The 17,088-nt window shown below is 42.1% G+C and overlaps 1 protein-coding gene across 20 annotated transcripts in view; it reads left to right on the forward strand.

Moving 5' to 3' along the window:
- The window catches only part of MAP2K5 (mitogen-activated protein kinase kinase 5), a 273,801-nt gene that overhangs the window by 237,544 nt on the left and 19,169 nt on the right, over window positions 1-17,088 (forward strand). For 13 of the 20 annotated variants that reach the window (XM_023220742.2, XM_023220744.2, XM_023220756.1 and 10 more), the window contains one exon: window positions 1,337-1,382. The exons of 6 other annotated variants lie outside the window; for them this stretch is intronic. In XM_023220742.2, coding sequence (XP_023076510.1) covers window positions 1,337-1,382 — 46 coding nt within the window. Of the gene's footprint in view, window positions 1-1,336; window positions 1,383-6,470; window positions 6,494-17,088 lie in introns of those variants that run through there. One more of the 20 variants, XM_023220747.1, reaches the window with a different exon arrangement.

Here is a 17,088-nt window from a genome sequence, read left to right on the forward strand (position 1 = left end):
CCAACCTGGGGGTGGGGCTGGTCTGAGCAGCAGGGAGAAAAGTGGATAAGGCTTCACCTCCCTCCTGTCCAAAAAATTAATCAGCTATTATTTAAAAGTTTTATGGAGACAGAGGGAGGGATAACCTGTATTCAAATTTCCACAGATGTCAAGCCGAAACAGAAATGATAGTGGGTAATAGCCTTGTTTTCCCAAGAGATACAGCTACTTTGGAATGTCAGATTAGGACTGTTACCAACTCCACTGGCGAGACAGCTTGAATTAGTTGCTAATGGATGCAGTATTTGAGAGGTGCATATGGTTATTTATAGGGAAGGCAAATGTCCTCGATGTTATTAATGGTTCATAACTCCGATTCTTGTTTACCAAATGATCATTAAATCTGTTTTTAAAAAAGTATTGTCAGCAAATGCAGAGATTATATGAAGAGTTTTCTTCTTGCTTATTAGAAGAATGCCTTATATAAAGAAAAAAGCATCCGTGTGATTTTTCTAAGTGATAGAAGCAGCAATCTCTTTTCATGACTTTATCCCATGGACACTCTGAGTTTAGAACAAATACAGCCATCAAGTAGGCAGCTGCCCACAGTCACCTCCATCCCATGTGTGAGCACTTCATCACATAGCTAAGTACATGTTACAGCTACTAATTATATCTAATGCATGGAAGACAAATATTTTGCATGAAGAATGTGATTCTTTAAGCAGCTTAAACAAATTTAGCTGTCCCACAGTGGTTTAATGAATTATCAACTTGCCTTGTTGCCAAAACAAATGCAAGTCAAGATAATCTACAGCAAGCCACTTGTAATTTTGTGGCATTATCTAGATTCCTGACCTGTTTTATATACTTCTTGTCATTTGGAGTAATAGTGAAAGAATGAGATGTATTCTCATTTGACTCTACAGTCATGTTTCTTTCCTTACTGTCTTATCCCAATTACCAAAAAAAAAAGGATATTCTGTAAATTTAAGTTTGAAATAAATTGATAATTGAGTCAATAAGAGAATATTCCTGCTTTTTTCAAATTAACTTCAAAAGTAGAATTAGGATACATTTAGTTTAAATTCATTCTTTATTGTGTTGCAAAATATTTTTTAAATGAAAAAGTAAGGAAAAAACTTTTTGTTTCTTACTCATAATGTCCCCCAGAAATGTGATTAAGTAAAGACCAAAATAAAAGAAAGGGAATATATGCTAATACTTTGGCCGAGAATTGAACATGATGAATTTTGAAAACATTCAAATTCCAGTACAAATAGCCATGGGTAGAAATTACAGCAAAAATATACAAATGACACAGATAATATGAGCAGTTTTTTTCTCTCCACTGTAGTATGCGAAAACAGCCAAAAGAAAGGCCAGCACCTGAAGAATTGATGGTAAGTGTATTTTTTTAGTTACATTAGAATTCTCAGTTATATATTTATGTTTAACATTCTGTTTAAAAGTCCAGGCCGGGCGCGGTGGCTCAAGCCTGTAATCCCAGCACTTTGGGAGGCCGAGACGGGCGGATCACGAGGTCAGGAGTTCGAGACCATCCTGGCTAACACGGTGAAACCCCGTCTCTACTAAAAAAATACAAAAAGCTAGCCGGGCGAAGTGGCTAGCGCCTGTAGTCCCAGCTACTTGGGAGGCTGAGGCAGGAGAATGGCGTAAACCCGGGAGGCGGAGCTTGCAGTGAGCTGAGATCCAGCCACTGCACTCCAGCCCGGGCTACAGAGCGAGACTCCGTCTCAAAAAAAATAAAAAAAATAAAAAAAATAAAAAAAATAAAAGTCCAGAATGGAATTTAAAACAGCCATAGGCTCTGAAAAGGCAACATTATTTACTTCATTTGGGTAGATGTTTTTGAAGCTCGTATCCTCAGATAATAGTTTTTACTTTTTAAAAACCCACCACCTTTTTGAAAGTTAATGCAGAACTCTTTTCATTTGCCTCATCAAGGGTCACAAACTTAATGTAGGTTACTCTTTATCCTCATTTGCTATTAAACCTTTTAGAATTCAGAGGATTGTTAACAGAAGATCATCAGTGCAATAAGTTTTTAGTGCAGTTCTGCAAAAAATTTCTGAATGTGGCATGGAGTCCTCTTAGATTCATGTAGAATGAAATCAAACTGGCTGCAAAAGATCAAGTTAATATGAATCTTTGGTCTTTCCTCAGAAAGAGACAACTACAAGGCTGCGAGTGCTGTGTTCTCAGCTCCAAGGCAGCTTTCTTTGATTGCAAATGACAGTTTTTAGTCAAGCAGGGAGAGGAACAGAGATGCTCCTAACAATTCCCAAATGGTCATTTATTTAGTGCAGATTGTTGATTTGACAATGCACAAGCTGTTAGAATAACGTTAGGATTGAGCATTAGTAAATAATAATTATAGTCTGTTCTGTCTAATGTTTTGCATACCATTCCCTGCCTTTAGATTTCTATAGTCAGAGCAAATTCCTACCAATTTTCTTTCACCTTCTTTAAACAATACACATTTTACAGACACCAGTTCAGAGGTTTCATCCTTTGTATTCCAACCTAATAAACAGTTTCAGTGCCCCAACTTCTGTATAATATGGATTTCATCCTTGAATATAAAATAACAGTACATTTCCTTTTTGCATCATGACTGCTTTTCAGGAAGGTACTTTCCTCCTTCATGTTCCCTAGAGCAAAATCTCAGTTTTCAGGGTAGTTTCAAGTTAAAGATCAACCCTAAAAACCTCTGCAATTTATAACTCTGCAGGTTTCATGTCTAGAATAAACTGGTCTCTTTTTTTGGTCTCTTTGATGGTTGGAAAATTCTTGCAGTTAGTCACATTTGAGAAAACTTGGAACAGGTTCTAGAGATGGAGACCCATTTACCTTGTGTATTATTATGCTATGGCTGGATAGCTCAGCTATTAAAACAAAGGAATAACATTTCATAAAACAGATATTTGTTTGTAAATGCATGTTTCAATGCTACAATGAGTTGGCCGCTTATAAATAAAACATCTGCAGATCACACATACACCCATAAATGTATATGGATGTATATATTGGTAAGGAACACCACTCCAGGGTGGCACATCATAAAGACAAGGCTAAAGGGTGAGTACTTTCAGTGCCTTGAAAGCAAGTGATGTGTGTGTGTGTGTGCGTGTGTGTGTGTGTGTGTGTGTAAGAGAGAGAGAGAACATAGGTATTTAGATGTATCTCTTTACAACTCTACACCCTGTTGTGTGCTGTCCCACATTTTTAATTAATAAATATCAATAAATCAATAAAATACAATGAAAAATGTAGTCACAGGAAGCACCATTCCATACTTAATTTAACATTATTTCTAGTACTGCTCACTGTTTGATTTTAAATGAATGCATTCCCAGAGGTATAGCAGTGGTGAGGCACCACTGCTTTGGCAGGGCTCAGTGAGGAGTCAGGGAACAATAGACTATATGTGAAGCTGCTGTGGTTAGAGAGTGAGCCCTGCCTGGACTTTGGGCAAAAACTGGGCCCAATAGGGGATGAGAAAGAAAGTACGTTTTCTTTTGTCTTAAGGAACCTGAGCCACATCTTGGGGGCCCAGTCTTAAGGAACCAGCCTCTTTATTCCTTCCAGCATATTAATGGCTTTAATTTTTCCTTTTCTCTCCCCGCCTACAACCTATTTGATGGTGCTCCCATCTGGAAGCCGAGAGCCTCCTCTGGAATGCATGAACTGTAGAGCCCATTTGTCACTCTGGGTGGGGGCCTGTGCCTTTCACAAAAAGAGCAGTTTATCTCCCAAGCACGGTTACTCCAGCCAGCAGGGTACCAGCATGGGCTGCATGGGCCGCTTCAGATGTGAGGTCTGCAGGATTGTCAAGGTTTCCCTGTAGGCCTCCATTTCCAAATCAAAGAAAGAAAATTAGAGATGGGCAGCTGGAAATACTGGAAGTTATAAATTCACTATTTGGGAACTCTTATATGAACTCCAGATGTGACCTTGACCAGCGAACACAGCAAATCCCAGCCTAAGTAAATTAGAATATAGGACTGGTGGGCCAGATCACCCTTACTCCTGGGTCTGGGCAATGCAGAGTGGGCACTTAGGTGATAGGGTCACTGTTTATACCAGAATACCCCTTATCGAGTCATAAAATCATCATCTTGGCAGTTTTTGACCATGTCAGTCTTAAAGATAAGTGTAAAACTCAAGGTTAGAATTTGGAGACCATTTAAATCTCAGTGTTAGAACTCATTTAGTTGTTTAGTTATTTTATGCCCTCCACTTTGTGTCGTTGTTCTTATGATGGTTTTCGGTTTTTATGTCCTAAGTGGAAGTATTTTAAAGTTGGACCAAGAAATTCATTTAATGCTCACATTTTGGGGAGGCCAGGATACATTTGAGCTGCTGTGGTTTTCTGGCATGTAGCCATTAAGCTACCTCAGAAGTTCTCTCAAAAGTTTGATCATCAGCATCTACATCATCCTAAGAGATCTCAGAACCCAGTAAATAATTGAATTTGGTAGTTGATAGACCACTGTGCACAGTCTTGTTCTAGCTTCAGCAGAAGATATAAAGTAGAGGAAGCCACACAGATAGTCTTTTTGGGCTATAGTAAGTATACAGATAACTAGAATGAAGTAACTATTATAAAAGAACTGCAGAGTTCTGTGGAGATCCATTTGGGGAAATGAGGAAAAACTGGGTAGAGAAGGTAGCATTTGAAAGGGGCCTTTGGAGGATGAAGTGAATTTTAATAGAGAGCTTTGAAGGGGCCATTCCAGGCAAAGGAAACAGGATGGGCAAAGCATAAGTATATCTCAGTCTCAGACATTTTCAGAGCAATGTGAAGCCTCTAGTGCCTGCTGGAACAGAACCCCCTTCGACATTAACCTGGTGGAGTTCAAATAGGCAACATATTCACCACCAGCTGGGCAATCTCTTAAGACATTCCACTTCTGTAGAAGGAACCCTGGAAACAGCACACCTATCCACATGGATCTTTTTTCTTGAGTCAATTATCTTGAATGGACTCCCATTCATGTATAGGGAGATCCCTCATCCTTGAAAAGTTGTGACTTTCAACTCTTTAAGAGCCAATTGCAGAAATCAGGAGTCAGCTTTAAACCCTGCTTTAAAGGTAAAGTAAGCATGTAGGCAGCCAAGAACATTCAGCATGCCGACACCAGACAGGTAGAACCCCACCCCCACCTCCACCTCCACCTCCACCTCCGGTTCTTTTCCTGTGATAATAATTCCATTATTAAAGAATCTGCTTTTAAATCACACTGCCGCAACTCACAGGAAAGACCTGTGTCAGTGCTGCCCCAGCTCTGTGAACTGGGACCAATAAACTTAGGGACAAATTTTCAGACAGTGGAGACCCTGAGGAGGTAGCAGACAGAATGCTCAGCAGGCTTCAGACAGTGCAGGGATTCCATGGCTTATGTGGGAAAAAGCCAGCCCCTTGCCAGTCGGAAAGGATTGGTAGGACTGCAGCAAGAAGGGAGACAGCAATAATGCAAAGATGGTAGAGAAATTTCCCTTAATTGTCAATAATCAAAATGAAGGATCCTAAAACATAAAAATCAGACCCTTAAACTCAGGAACAAAGACAGCTTAAGATGAGAGCATTAAGATGGGGGTTCAGGTTGGTTTTACTATTCAACTTCTGTGTTTAAATATTTTGAAATAAAAGGGATATGTGAGACATTGCTGTATACACCATTTGCTTCTCTAAACCACAAGGAATTCCTTCTGAGGAATTAATCTTCCTTCAGAGTTATTTGGTAGCTAAAGTCAGGATGTGACTTAGCAGGGAGAACCTCCACCACGTTCCTTCATTGTATAACCTCAGCCAACTCCCCATCCCCTCTCCACTTCAGTTTATCTGCAAAACCGAGGGCGCAGCCCCTGACCAATGGACTGTGACTTTAGGAAGTCAGAGCCCCAGAAATTACATCCAAAGTTATCTATGCATGTGGAGATGTGCCTTTGCATCCAAAAAGAGGAATTCATGACTGTTTCATTTTTCAAAGGGGACCCTGACCCTCAATGATTGTTAAGCTCCCTTGCTTCTGTCCTTTAGAGTTACTTGGCCAGAAGCTGACTGTCGGGAGGGAGGTGTTCACTCCGCAGGAAAGTGCCTGCTCGGGGGTGGGGGTGGGGTGCTTTCTGTGGGGTTCAGCAGGGCTTTGCATCAGCTGTCAGGCAGCCCTTTAACCTCCCTGCCTAGCCTGACTGTGGGCCTTAACTTGAGCAGGGAAAGTGTGGGCTGTGGGCACCCACACAGTTACAATTTGGGCTCAGAGTACGGTAGATCTTTCTATGCATTTAGAGTGTTTCCAGAAGCTTTCCGTGTCTAAGCTCTATTTAATGGAATCTATGCATAGTAAGTAATCAGGTCAGAAGAAGCAGCATCCCGGTTTGAGATCAATCGCTGGCTAATACTTTATCTAGGCCACTTTATTATCTCATGCTGATCTGATTCCCATTCTCCCCCTCCTTTGTAGCATGCACTTCGGCTGTGGTAAAAGTACGTATCACATACATATTAAAAACATATACCCATTCTATCTGTATGTAAATGTGTGAGGCACAGCTGGATATTGCAGAGGAGTTTGATTTACTAATAGTTATTATCTGTTCTAGCTGTTCAGTGGCAGAGAGAATTTCAGAGAAACAAGCTGGCGAAGAAATTGTCTTTATGCTATTACTATACTGCTTTAGTAATTGTTTAAAAACATGGGTTTTCTCCTTAGGTTCTAGTAATGCCTGTTATTTTGTGCATTTCCTTGTACATTCCAGAGTAGGGCATCCTTTAAAGGCGTTTAGCATTTCCTCAGGTTTGGTTTTCAATCCAGGCACCTAAAAAGAAACACAGGATGCAGTTTGCAATTGAAATTTGACATTTTGCTTAGAAAGCAAGTAAATAGTGGCATTGGAAATACACCAAGCTGGCGTGGGTCCAGAAGGCGGGGTATCGGTTAAAATCAGAATAGTGCTTTTGGATTTTTTTCCTTCATGTCATCCTAGCAGCTGCAAACTTGAAGGCATCTCATTTCTCAGCTAAGCCTTTATGTATAAGAGGTAGTAATGTTTGGGGGCTAATAAGCACCAAACTGCTCTAGAAAAATCTGTTTAAACATTTAATTACTTGCTAAGAGATGTTAACTTAACTCCTCTAAATTAAATTGTCACTGGTAGCTTTTCTGGTTTTCCAAACCTGATTGTAATTACATTTTCAGATAGTATGGATGGTTGTTCTCTCAACTAATCAAGGTATATGATAAATTGCACATCTGCATGGTCCTTTTAAAAATCTGGGTAACCATAATGTTAGATTTTTGTCTGTCCAGCACTCAACTTCCAGTATGACTTTGGGCTTCACACCAAATGGCTTTGTTTCTTTATTAGACCCAAATCTTCTGACCGCTATAAAAGACAAAATGCACTGGACAATTAAGAAGGTGATTTTATTTAGGCTATTGAAGTAGGGAGAGTGTTCATTACTGAGGAATGGCTCGAAGAAAAGGGAGGGTTCTGAGGTCTTATGAAGGCAGGTAAACAATGGGGTCACCAGCAAGTCTTAGGGCAGTCACGAGGAAAGATGGAAAAGGATCTTACCTCTGTGAGAGCAGCATGATCCTTTGTGGTTAGCAGAAGGGTAGGGGGATTTCTTACCTGTTACTGCTTACTAGAAACATTGGGCTCAGATCAATTCGAAATGATCACCACATTCTACTAAACATGCCAAAGATAAGTTTTGGTTTATTTTGGTCCGGGGCTTACCTGTGCCCTGAGCACAAATGTGAAGAAAGGTGCATTTCCATAGTCCCCTTACAAAGTGCTCATCCACCCTGTGCTTGCAAAAATCTAAGCTTTTTTTTTTTTTTTTTTTTTTTTTTTTTGAGACGGAGTCTCACTCTGCCACCCAGGCTGGAGTGCAGTGGCCGGATCTCAGCTCACTGCAAGCTCCAACTCCCGGGTTCACGCCATTCTCCTGCCTCAGCCTCCCGAGTAGCTGGGACTACAGGCGCCCGCCATGTCGCCCGGCTAGTTTTTTTTTTTTGTATTTTTAGTAGAGACGGGGTTTCGCCATGTTAGCCAGGATGGTCTCGATCTCCTGACCTCGTGATCCACCCGTCTCGGCCTCCCAAAGTGCTGGGATTACAGGCTTGAGCCACCGCGCCCGGCCCTAATTAAGCTTTTTAAAACATAAATGATGGTTAATAAATTGTGAACTTGAATGTAGTTCACTACAGATAGCTATTACCTGTGTCATATGGAGTGTGTTTTAAAATGAACCCTTAGGACCAGACTCCTAATGTGTCTGGCCACTCATTCTTGTAAACATCATTTTGTTTTCAGTTGTTCATTTGGAGGTAGCTCATTAGCTATGCCACCCAGAATTTGCAGTGAGAAATACTGGCTGGGATTGTAACTTCAACTGAATATTTCCATCATGCACAAAAGTCATCACAACAGCAAGGGGGCCCCACGTAGGGTTCAGCTGATAACCATGGGATTTTTTTTTTAAGTTCTGAAGACCATTAAAATCATCTGTTTGTGTCTGCTTATAAAGAGGAACCCACTAGTAAAGAAGTTGATTTTAGCTTTTTAATTGCACATAATTACAACGGCAGAATCACTGTCTGTATACTTGAGATCGCACTAAATCAGACAGCTTTAATTTGAATTTTTGATGACACATTAGCACTTCAGCAAGAACAGAGAGATTATAACCCTAAGAAAACAGGCTTTGTTTTTCCATAGATGTGACCACTTAATCTTTTCACAAGACTTTAGCAGATAAATATGTATGTGTAGGTATATGTCTTTATATACATGCACATAGCAAGCGAGATATAGATAAAGTCTGTCATTCCTTGATCATGGTGATCTGACAGTTTTAATTTCCCAGTTAAGCATAACTTTTTTCCTCCATCAGTCAAGTCAGATCTCTTAGTATAGTGATGACTTGCCTGTTTAAGATTGTAGTTATTTGAACTCATGTCTGTAATGCCTCTTTCGTGTTTTATTGGACTGTCATCTTCCCAGTACCTTTGTTTCAAGGCACAGTGAAGCTGTGTAGCATTCATTGAACACAGGAAGAGTTTGGTTATCTTGGATGAGTAAAGTGGATCAGTCGGGCTGCTCTTCAGTGCCATGCCAGATTCGCGGCAGCTCACGGCAGTGGGGAGGCTAAGGTGGGTCTTTAAAGTACGTTACACATTAGTTCCTCATTGGCCATGACTCAGCTCATTAAAAGTTTCTGTTATTTGAGTGGTGCCCTCAGCCTAAAAGAGCCTCCTCTCCCCTCCCTTGGAAGGTCTTGGTCCTCCTCCCTGCGGCGTTTCGTACTCTTCGCCTTCACAGTTGTGTGCTCCCTTCTCTGAAGCCCTTCAGCATGTATTGTGTCTAGGTTGGAGGAGCATCTAATTGTATCTTCATCTTATGGCCACAAGTTAGTCCATGTCAACCCTAGCAGCTCATCAGAGTCACCTCAGAGGTTTAAAGGCAAAACAAAAAAATGCCTGGATCCCAACCCGGATCAAAGAAGCTCTGGCCAGGGAGCAGGTAATTTTTTTTTTTTTTTTTTAAACCTTTAAAGCTCTCTAGGTGATTACAAGGACAGCCAGAGGGGAAACTCACTGGTTTAATACCTTTTTTCTTCCACTAGATTGTAAGTTCCTTGAAGGAGGATCATGATCTTATAATTCAGTGCCTATCCTAGTCTGCTGTCATTTAGGCAAAACAGTGTTGGTTGCACATGCTATTCTCTCTAATCCAATCCAGTAAAACACTGTACAGATAAAGTAAACACTGAACAGATAAAGACAAACAAGACATATATCTGGTTCTCCAGGAACTCAGAGTAAAGCTGAAGAAACTAATCCAAGAACAAGCAATCCCTGGACATTACAGTATGCAGTGTAAATTAGGGTGGCCACACTAGAATACGTGGCCAGATTAAAAAGGTTTTTGTTTGACTTCCTGCTAGGAGAGATCATCTGGGTTAGAAAATTTGGTGCCAAAATAATAAAATTTCTAGGATATTGCAATATTTGAATATTGAATATTTGAATACAGGGATAATATTCAAAACATTTACCAACCAGTATAGCATGAGGATTACCAATCAGAACCAGCTCCAAGGTTTAGTCATCCCACTCTGGATGTATGGGCAGAGCTAGGAGGTGCTAACCAGGCGGTGATAGGCAGCACGTATGATCTTTGGCATGCATTCTGACCACTTGAGAATTTACCTCAAGCAAGTAACTCCGCATCCAGAGGTTATTAGAGAGCCAAAACCTAGAGGAGACCTCCTGGCTAGCACCATCTTTGCCTGTTAGATTGATGACAGGGGACCCAGAGGTTTTTATCTGTCTGCACATCAGATGCATGCCACCCACTCCCCAGCTCTTGGGAATAACGGATTCAGTTGAAAAAGACCAGAGACATTCAGCCATTTGTGGGAGAAATATAAAAGGATCCTAAAGCTAGTCCCTGGGATTTGGGAATTGTTGTTGAAGGTAGCAAAGTTGTTTTCCTTTGAGTACACACCGACAAATAGATGCAGTTCTTATCAATTATTAACCAATCTAACCAGGAATTTTAAGAGCTGGGGAAAATATTAGAAAGCTCCTATTTACAGTTGTACCAGCTGGATTTGTTTAATGGGTTGTTTGCTTTTTAATTTGTAGCAGTTTTGAGAGAGACCTTTGGGGATTATGAGTCTTATGGTTTCAGATACAGAGTTATTTGAGGGGCAAAATCTGCCTGCAGATAATTTGAGGTTCACTTGGCCATTTAGAGACTACAGAAAGGCAGTGGAGACATTTGGGCCTGCCGTCCTCTATTTAATTTTCAAGATTAGAATTAAACATTAGGCCTTGGTCTACCGAGAGACATTTGCTGGAGCGTGGACTAGTTTCTTTCCAGTATCCTGGTTTACCGTTTCTCTGTTCTCTTCATATAAATGGTCACTGATTCTGAAGTAGGAGAATAGGTACCATTCATTTATTTGTGCAAAGGTTCCCTTGACACAAATGAAAATGGAATTTTCAAATGTAACCCGATTAACTCTTAATTGTTAGCCTGTGTGCGTCTTAGCTTCCTCAGAAGGCTTCTAAATGGCCTGCATCTCTTTCTAAATTTGAGGGGGAGGGGGATTCAATTAATAGTAGGACTTTCTAATTGTGGGATTGGTGTGGAGTTGACAAAAATTTGTATAAATAGGGTACATTTTTTCCACTTAAGAGGGCTGTGCTGAAACATTTTTAATTGGATTTTCATGGTGATTGACAGCATTTGATTATGACAGTAACTTTATTTGGCTGGACTGCTTTAGCCTCTTGTTCAGATTTTTCCATCAAAGCTCTTTTTTCTCCTCTGAATCCCCAGTGGAGCAGCAGTCATTGTGGAAGAGCCTTTTAGCACCTTTGTTGTCGCCATCCCTGGTGATGATTGGGCCCAGCTGGTAGTAGATAAGAAAATGTTCCTTTCACAAAGAGGCAGTGTCTCCCGCCTCTGCAGTTTCAATAATTTTAAGAGCCCCCCAAACCTGTTGAGGATTAGAAGTAGCTTTAGATGTGAAATGAGTGTTAAGTATTAGTAATCGGGAGATTAGGGCCCCAGGGACAATGAGAGATAAACAACTGCAATTAAGGCAAATCTGCCGATGTAAACAAAATTTAGCAGAAACAGATGCCCTAACCATTTTGGGGGATTGATTTGAGGGCACGGAGGAATCGATTTTTGTCTTGTTTACACTTTCAAACCCCTGTGATATACTGGAAGGCTAAATATTTCATACAGCCTGATTTTAGTTAATTTTTTTTTTCAGCGCCTCACAGTAGGTGCCTCTCTTCTCACAGTGACCAGGCCTGAGTTTATTCAGCATTCACAGGGAGCAGCTAATTGTCTATGAAGGGCCCCCGTGTTTAAATGGGCTTGACAGGAATTTAAATTTTGTTTCAATCAACCCCTGTGCTCACAGCCTGCTCCAGTTTCTAATTTTTAAATTAAACATGACTTTTTTTTTTAAGCCACAGCTTTGCCTCTGGAATACTCTTGCTCTAACTCTGGGGAAGGCAGATCGGCAACCCTGGAATGCTGGTTTATGCAGGGCCTGTGGCACCAGCTCTGCATTGGAAAGTCCTTTCTCCAAAACAAGACTTCCTCCCCCCTGTCAGGGAGGTCAGCAGAGCTTCGGCTGGGCGCTGTCTCCTTCCTGCCTTCAGAAATGTCCCCCTTTTCAGCTCTCCTGTGCAGGCAGCAGTGCTGCATCATCTGGAAAGTGGGTTAAGCACCAAAGGAAGGTGTAAGGATGGCTTTTAGGGGACCGGCTGAATTATAACCCCCTGCACGTCTGGTGCAGATTTGTATTTCAGAAGCCTTTTCTACTGTTGTGAGACAGGGAGAGAAGCTGATGTGGGAATCACAGATGTGCATTTCAGTTTGCACTCGCCATTTTTATGTCTTAGCATCCACTCTGTGCCCAGCATCCTGCCTGACGCCGAGGAGGCAGCATGTCAGCCCCAAGTCCCACCCCCCAGCCAGCTCACAGTCCAGTGAGGAAGGTGAGGGTGGACACAACCAAGCACAGGATAGAATGTGAGAATCGCCAGAGACCCTCCTTCACCTTCTCCTCCCACCTTTGCCTACCCATTCACCTCAGGCCACTCCTGTGGAGTCCTGTGCTCCAAACTCTGACAGTCCCCAGACGCGTGAGGCATCCTCACACAGTCATGTCTTTGCTTGTGCTGTTTCCTCACCGCCAGATGGTGAACTTCTACTCCACCTCCGAGACCCAACTGGCACAACCTCTGTGAAGTTTTCCTAAGCGTGCTTCAGTTGGGTTGAGGACTTCCTTTTGCATGTCACCCTTCACCCTGACTAATACTTCTATTAGTGCACTCCTCGCACTTTGTGGCAGTAACTTGTGGTAACAGTCAGTAAAGGAAACCACAACCCCTCGAGGAAGAGATCATGTCTTATCTGTGTATCCTTGTGTCCTCAGCATCTAGCGTCAGTCTCCAGCCTGAGTAGAATGCTCAAATAAATGGTCATTGAATTAAAATGATATTAATTTAACAGGTGAAATGAATTTCCATTAGGGGTGTCTGGGGAGGCTTTGAGAATGGAGTGACAGGTGAGCTGGGACCCACGGACATTTGGGTATTTATGTGAGAATATTTTCTGCACACATGTGTGAAAGGCAGCTTGTATCATAAGGAAAAGTACCAGAGCCTCTAATAGCCACACTAGCCAGTATTCATACTAAAATTTATTTTCTCTAAACAAACTTGAAGAGATTGAACTAACATTTGCACCTAACTTGGGGCTGAAGATGAATCCAGAAAGGATCCTGTTTTATAATCTTTAGAAAATGGATTTATTATATAAGAGAAAACATTTTAAACAAGTTAGGGCATTCTTTCATCTAAGTTATCTCATTTGACCTTCACATGAACACTATAAGGATTATTCTTACTCCCATTTTATTGATGCATAGACTGGGTCTCAGAGAGGTTAATTTCCTTGCCTAGAGTCACACAGCCAGGAAGAACACAGGACTGTCCTACTGCACAACATCAGAGCTATACCCATTGTTGCATAGTAGGCAGAGGATTGTTATTGTGGTTTAGAGAATTTCCGCTAAGTCAAACTATTTCTTGCAGTTAGAAAAACAAAGCTAAATACAAATACAGGACCATGCAGAGAAACTTGTAGGATTTCAGCAGAGTGTGCTTGTGAAGCCAGAGCCCCGGTAGGATGCTTTGCTCAACTCCCTCCCTATGGTCCCTTCCACCTTGATGCCACCGGCTACATCCGCAGGGCCATGGTAGAGGCAGAGAGCAGATGGCTGCACACACTCTCCACCCATCCCCAGGCGGCGGGGGGCCTGGTTGAAGCCGGAACCTCAGTAGAGACAAAACACAAAAGAGAAAGTAATTACCAACAGTTTGCCCTGGTCTGTTAGTTGGTTATCTGAGGGGAAGCCGTGAGAATTTATGTAATCATTGTTGTTTTGGTTTTGGCAAAAACTGAGGGCAGAGTGTGTCCTGACAGCTGTCTGGTCACAAACCTTTCCACCTTTCCACTTCTGCCATCATGGGTATAGAAATGGGCAACTTCCAAGAGATGATGTTCCTCGAGTTTGGGAGAAATTACCTTTAACTCAACAAACTTTTTACTGAGCACATTCTATGTGCAGAGGTGTTAGAGTTTAGCTGAACTCGGAGTATGGGCTGTGCACCAATGGTAGTTTGTTTGTTTGTTTGTTGTTTTTTTCCCTGAGATAGGGTCTTACTGTGTCACCTAGGCTGGAGTGCAGTGACACGATCTTGGCTCACCGCAGCCTCAATCTCCCAGGCTCAGGTGATCCTCCTAACTCAGCACCCGCCCTTCCTAGACTACATATGAACAACACTATGTCTAGCTAATTTTTGTATTTTCAGTAGAGACGGGGTTTCCCCATGTTGCCCGGGCTGGTCTCAAACTCCTGACCTCAGGTGATCCACCTGCCTGGGCCTGTCACAGTGCTGGGATTACAGGTGTGAGCCACCGCACCCGGCCCCAAACTGTTACTTAAACACAGGAAGATAAGGAATTTGTGGCAGGATATAAATCAAGCCAGTCTGAAAACATTCTGTTTAGTTCAGCTGACATTTTTTTTGGAGCAAAACTTTGTGAGCAAAGGAAGCTGCGTGCGGTTCACATTGCAGCAAGGCTACTTGTCTCATTGCAGGCCAGCAGCAAGCAGTTCACAGGACAACTACTTGAGTGGCACAGCTATAGGGAATACAGAAGGCTATCAGACACTAATCCAGCAAACACAAATCCATCATGCATACAAAGTAGTCAGGTCACACAAACAGGAAGCCAAACAATCAGGGTCCATCATGAAGGGAAGGGGAAACAGCGAGGAGAAGACAACCCACAGATGTCCACACCCCAACACAGGTGCTGGAGGCATGGGAGCAACAGGGGCCCTGGCAGGGAGCCATGACCTCGCTCATCCTATGACCTTGATGGAAGGAGTGGAAAGGTAGAAGGGTTTGTGATCTGACAACTGACAGGACGTGTTGTGTGTAAAGCCTGGAGAGGCTAAGGATGGTCTTTCAAAGCTTGAAAATCAGTCTATCGTGTGAATGTGAGCCAAGAAGCAACCTGGGAAACCGGAAAGAGATTGAATTGGATTTCAGAAAATATAGCTTCAAGTACAGGCACTACCTCTAGGAAACTGGGCAAGCAGCAGCTGTTTACTTAGTCCATCTGAGCCTGAGCTGCTTCATATGTAAAATGGGGTAATGATACCAACCTCACAGGGGGCTTTTAGTTGTTGGGTTGTTTTTGTTTTTTTTTTTTTTAACTTATAGAAGATAGAGTTTATGAAAGTGTTTGTAAACTATGAAGTGCGAGACATACGTGGGACATGAGGTCATTCAGCCTCTTTGGGTCATGATTTCCTCATCTGTCTGATGTTCCTGGGTATTTCCAGCTTGTTGCCTCTTGGAAGATACATGTGTTTAGGGAAGCTTAATGTGACTTAGAATAAATTATATGTATGTCGAATGTTTGCAGTTGGCGTACACTGAATTGGTAGTCTCTTGGAGCGGTCTCTGTGGTTGAAAATCCAAACAAGATGAAGCACATTCCTTCCCACTCACTGGAAGCTGTAACTTTTCATGTCTGCCCGTTATTATCGGTAAAACGTAATGAGCATCTTGTTGGAGAGAATTATTGTAAACCAGTTAATCAACAAGTATTTGTTGTCCAGGTCTGTGAGGTGCCTTGATGGGTTCAGAAAGAATATAAGAAACATCTGTGTCCTCAGGAGCAGACTAGACATGCCTATTGGCAGCATTTAGAAGAGAAGGCAGGATGAGTGCCAAGCTGCTGGCTTGGGTGGTGCGGGAGCTCAGGGAACAGTGGCCGAGGGGCCATAGTAGCCAGTGAGGATGCCTGGCTCCGGCCCGAGTACAGAATTTGGAAAGTCGTGGTACAACAGAAAGCCAACTTCTCCCTTCCCTCTCCCTTCCTCTCCTAGCTGTCCATCCTGCAGCGTGTTACTGAACGCTCTCCACCTCTGGGTTCCTTACCTACAAAAATAGAGTATCGCAAAGCGTGAAATTCAAGTGAGATAAAAATGTTAGACACTTAGCACAGTGTCTGGCATAAAATAAGTGTTCAATAAATGGTAACCATTTTTATCGTCATTGTCATTATCATCATCATCACTGCTACTAACAAGAGGGAAGACATTCCAGGGAGAGAAAATGGCACAGGCTAAGACCGGAGGGAATGAGGACAGTGAAGAACCCACTCTGGCCAAAGCAAAAAAGACCCTTGGAAATGATGGGGTAAAGTTAGCTGCATGGGGCCAATGTGATCTGTAACGGCTGTCCACACCAGAGAGTAGTGGGGCAGTTGGAAGCTCTTGTTGGTTCTTAAGCAGGGAAGTGGCTGGTCCATAATGGACAGATAGGCAGGCAGGGCAGACAACAGGACTGATTCCGCCTGCCCCAGCTGGGCCAGACCCTCTGGCCGAAGCTGATTCGTGCATAGGAATGTCCTAACCCTTTGGCTTGTTTCTCAGATTTTGCGAAGGTCTCTAGCCAAAAGAATGGGAAACCGAGTTCAGCACTTGTAGCTGCTTCGCAGCATGTCACTTGTCTATCTTTCTGCATCTTCTTTTCTGTGTCCTTTCTGTCACTATCAGGGAAAATCATTAGTATGCTAATCTAGCTAGCCATCATTTTAACACTGACCTTTGCTAACCTGCCTTTGCAATTTCAGGAACTATGTTTGACTTCTCTAAAAGTAACCTTAAATTGTAGTCTTGTAAGAATTCCAGTGCTGTATCCTTCACTCCTTCTTCTAATGAGGTTATGACCAAATGCTCATTATAATTGCTTTAGACTCCTTTTAATTTTCAAGCTTATTAATCATAAGAAGAGTTATTTAAAATTGCATAAATTAATCTTAGATTAAAAGCCCATCAAAGCCTCGAAACAATTAAGAATAAGTAGGATTTCCCTGGGGCAGCAAGTTTTATTTTAATATTGTAGTCAGGTGGATATCAGAACCTTGAAGTATGGTAGTGATTAATGTATGCAAAAT

The sequence above is a fragment of the Piliocolobus tephrosceles genome, chromosome 6, assembly GCF_002776525.5.
Source record: "Piliocolobus tephrosceles isolate RC106 chromosome 6, ASM277652v3, whole genome shotgun sequence".
NCBI classification, from domain to species: Eukaryota; Metazoa; Chordata; class Mammalia; order Primates; family Cercopithecidae; genus Piliocolobus; species Piliocolobus tephrosceles.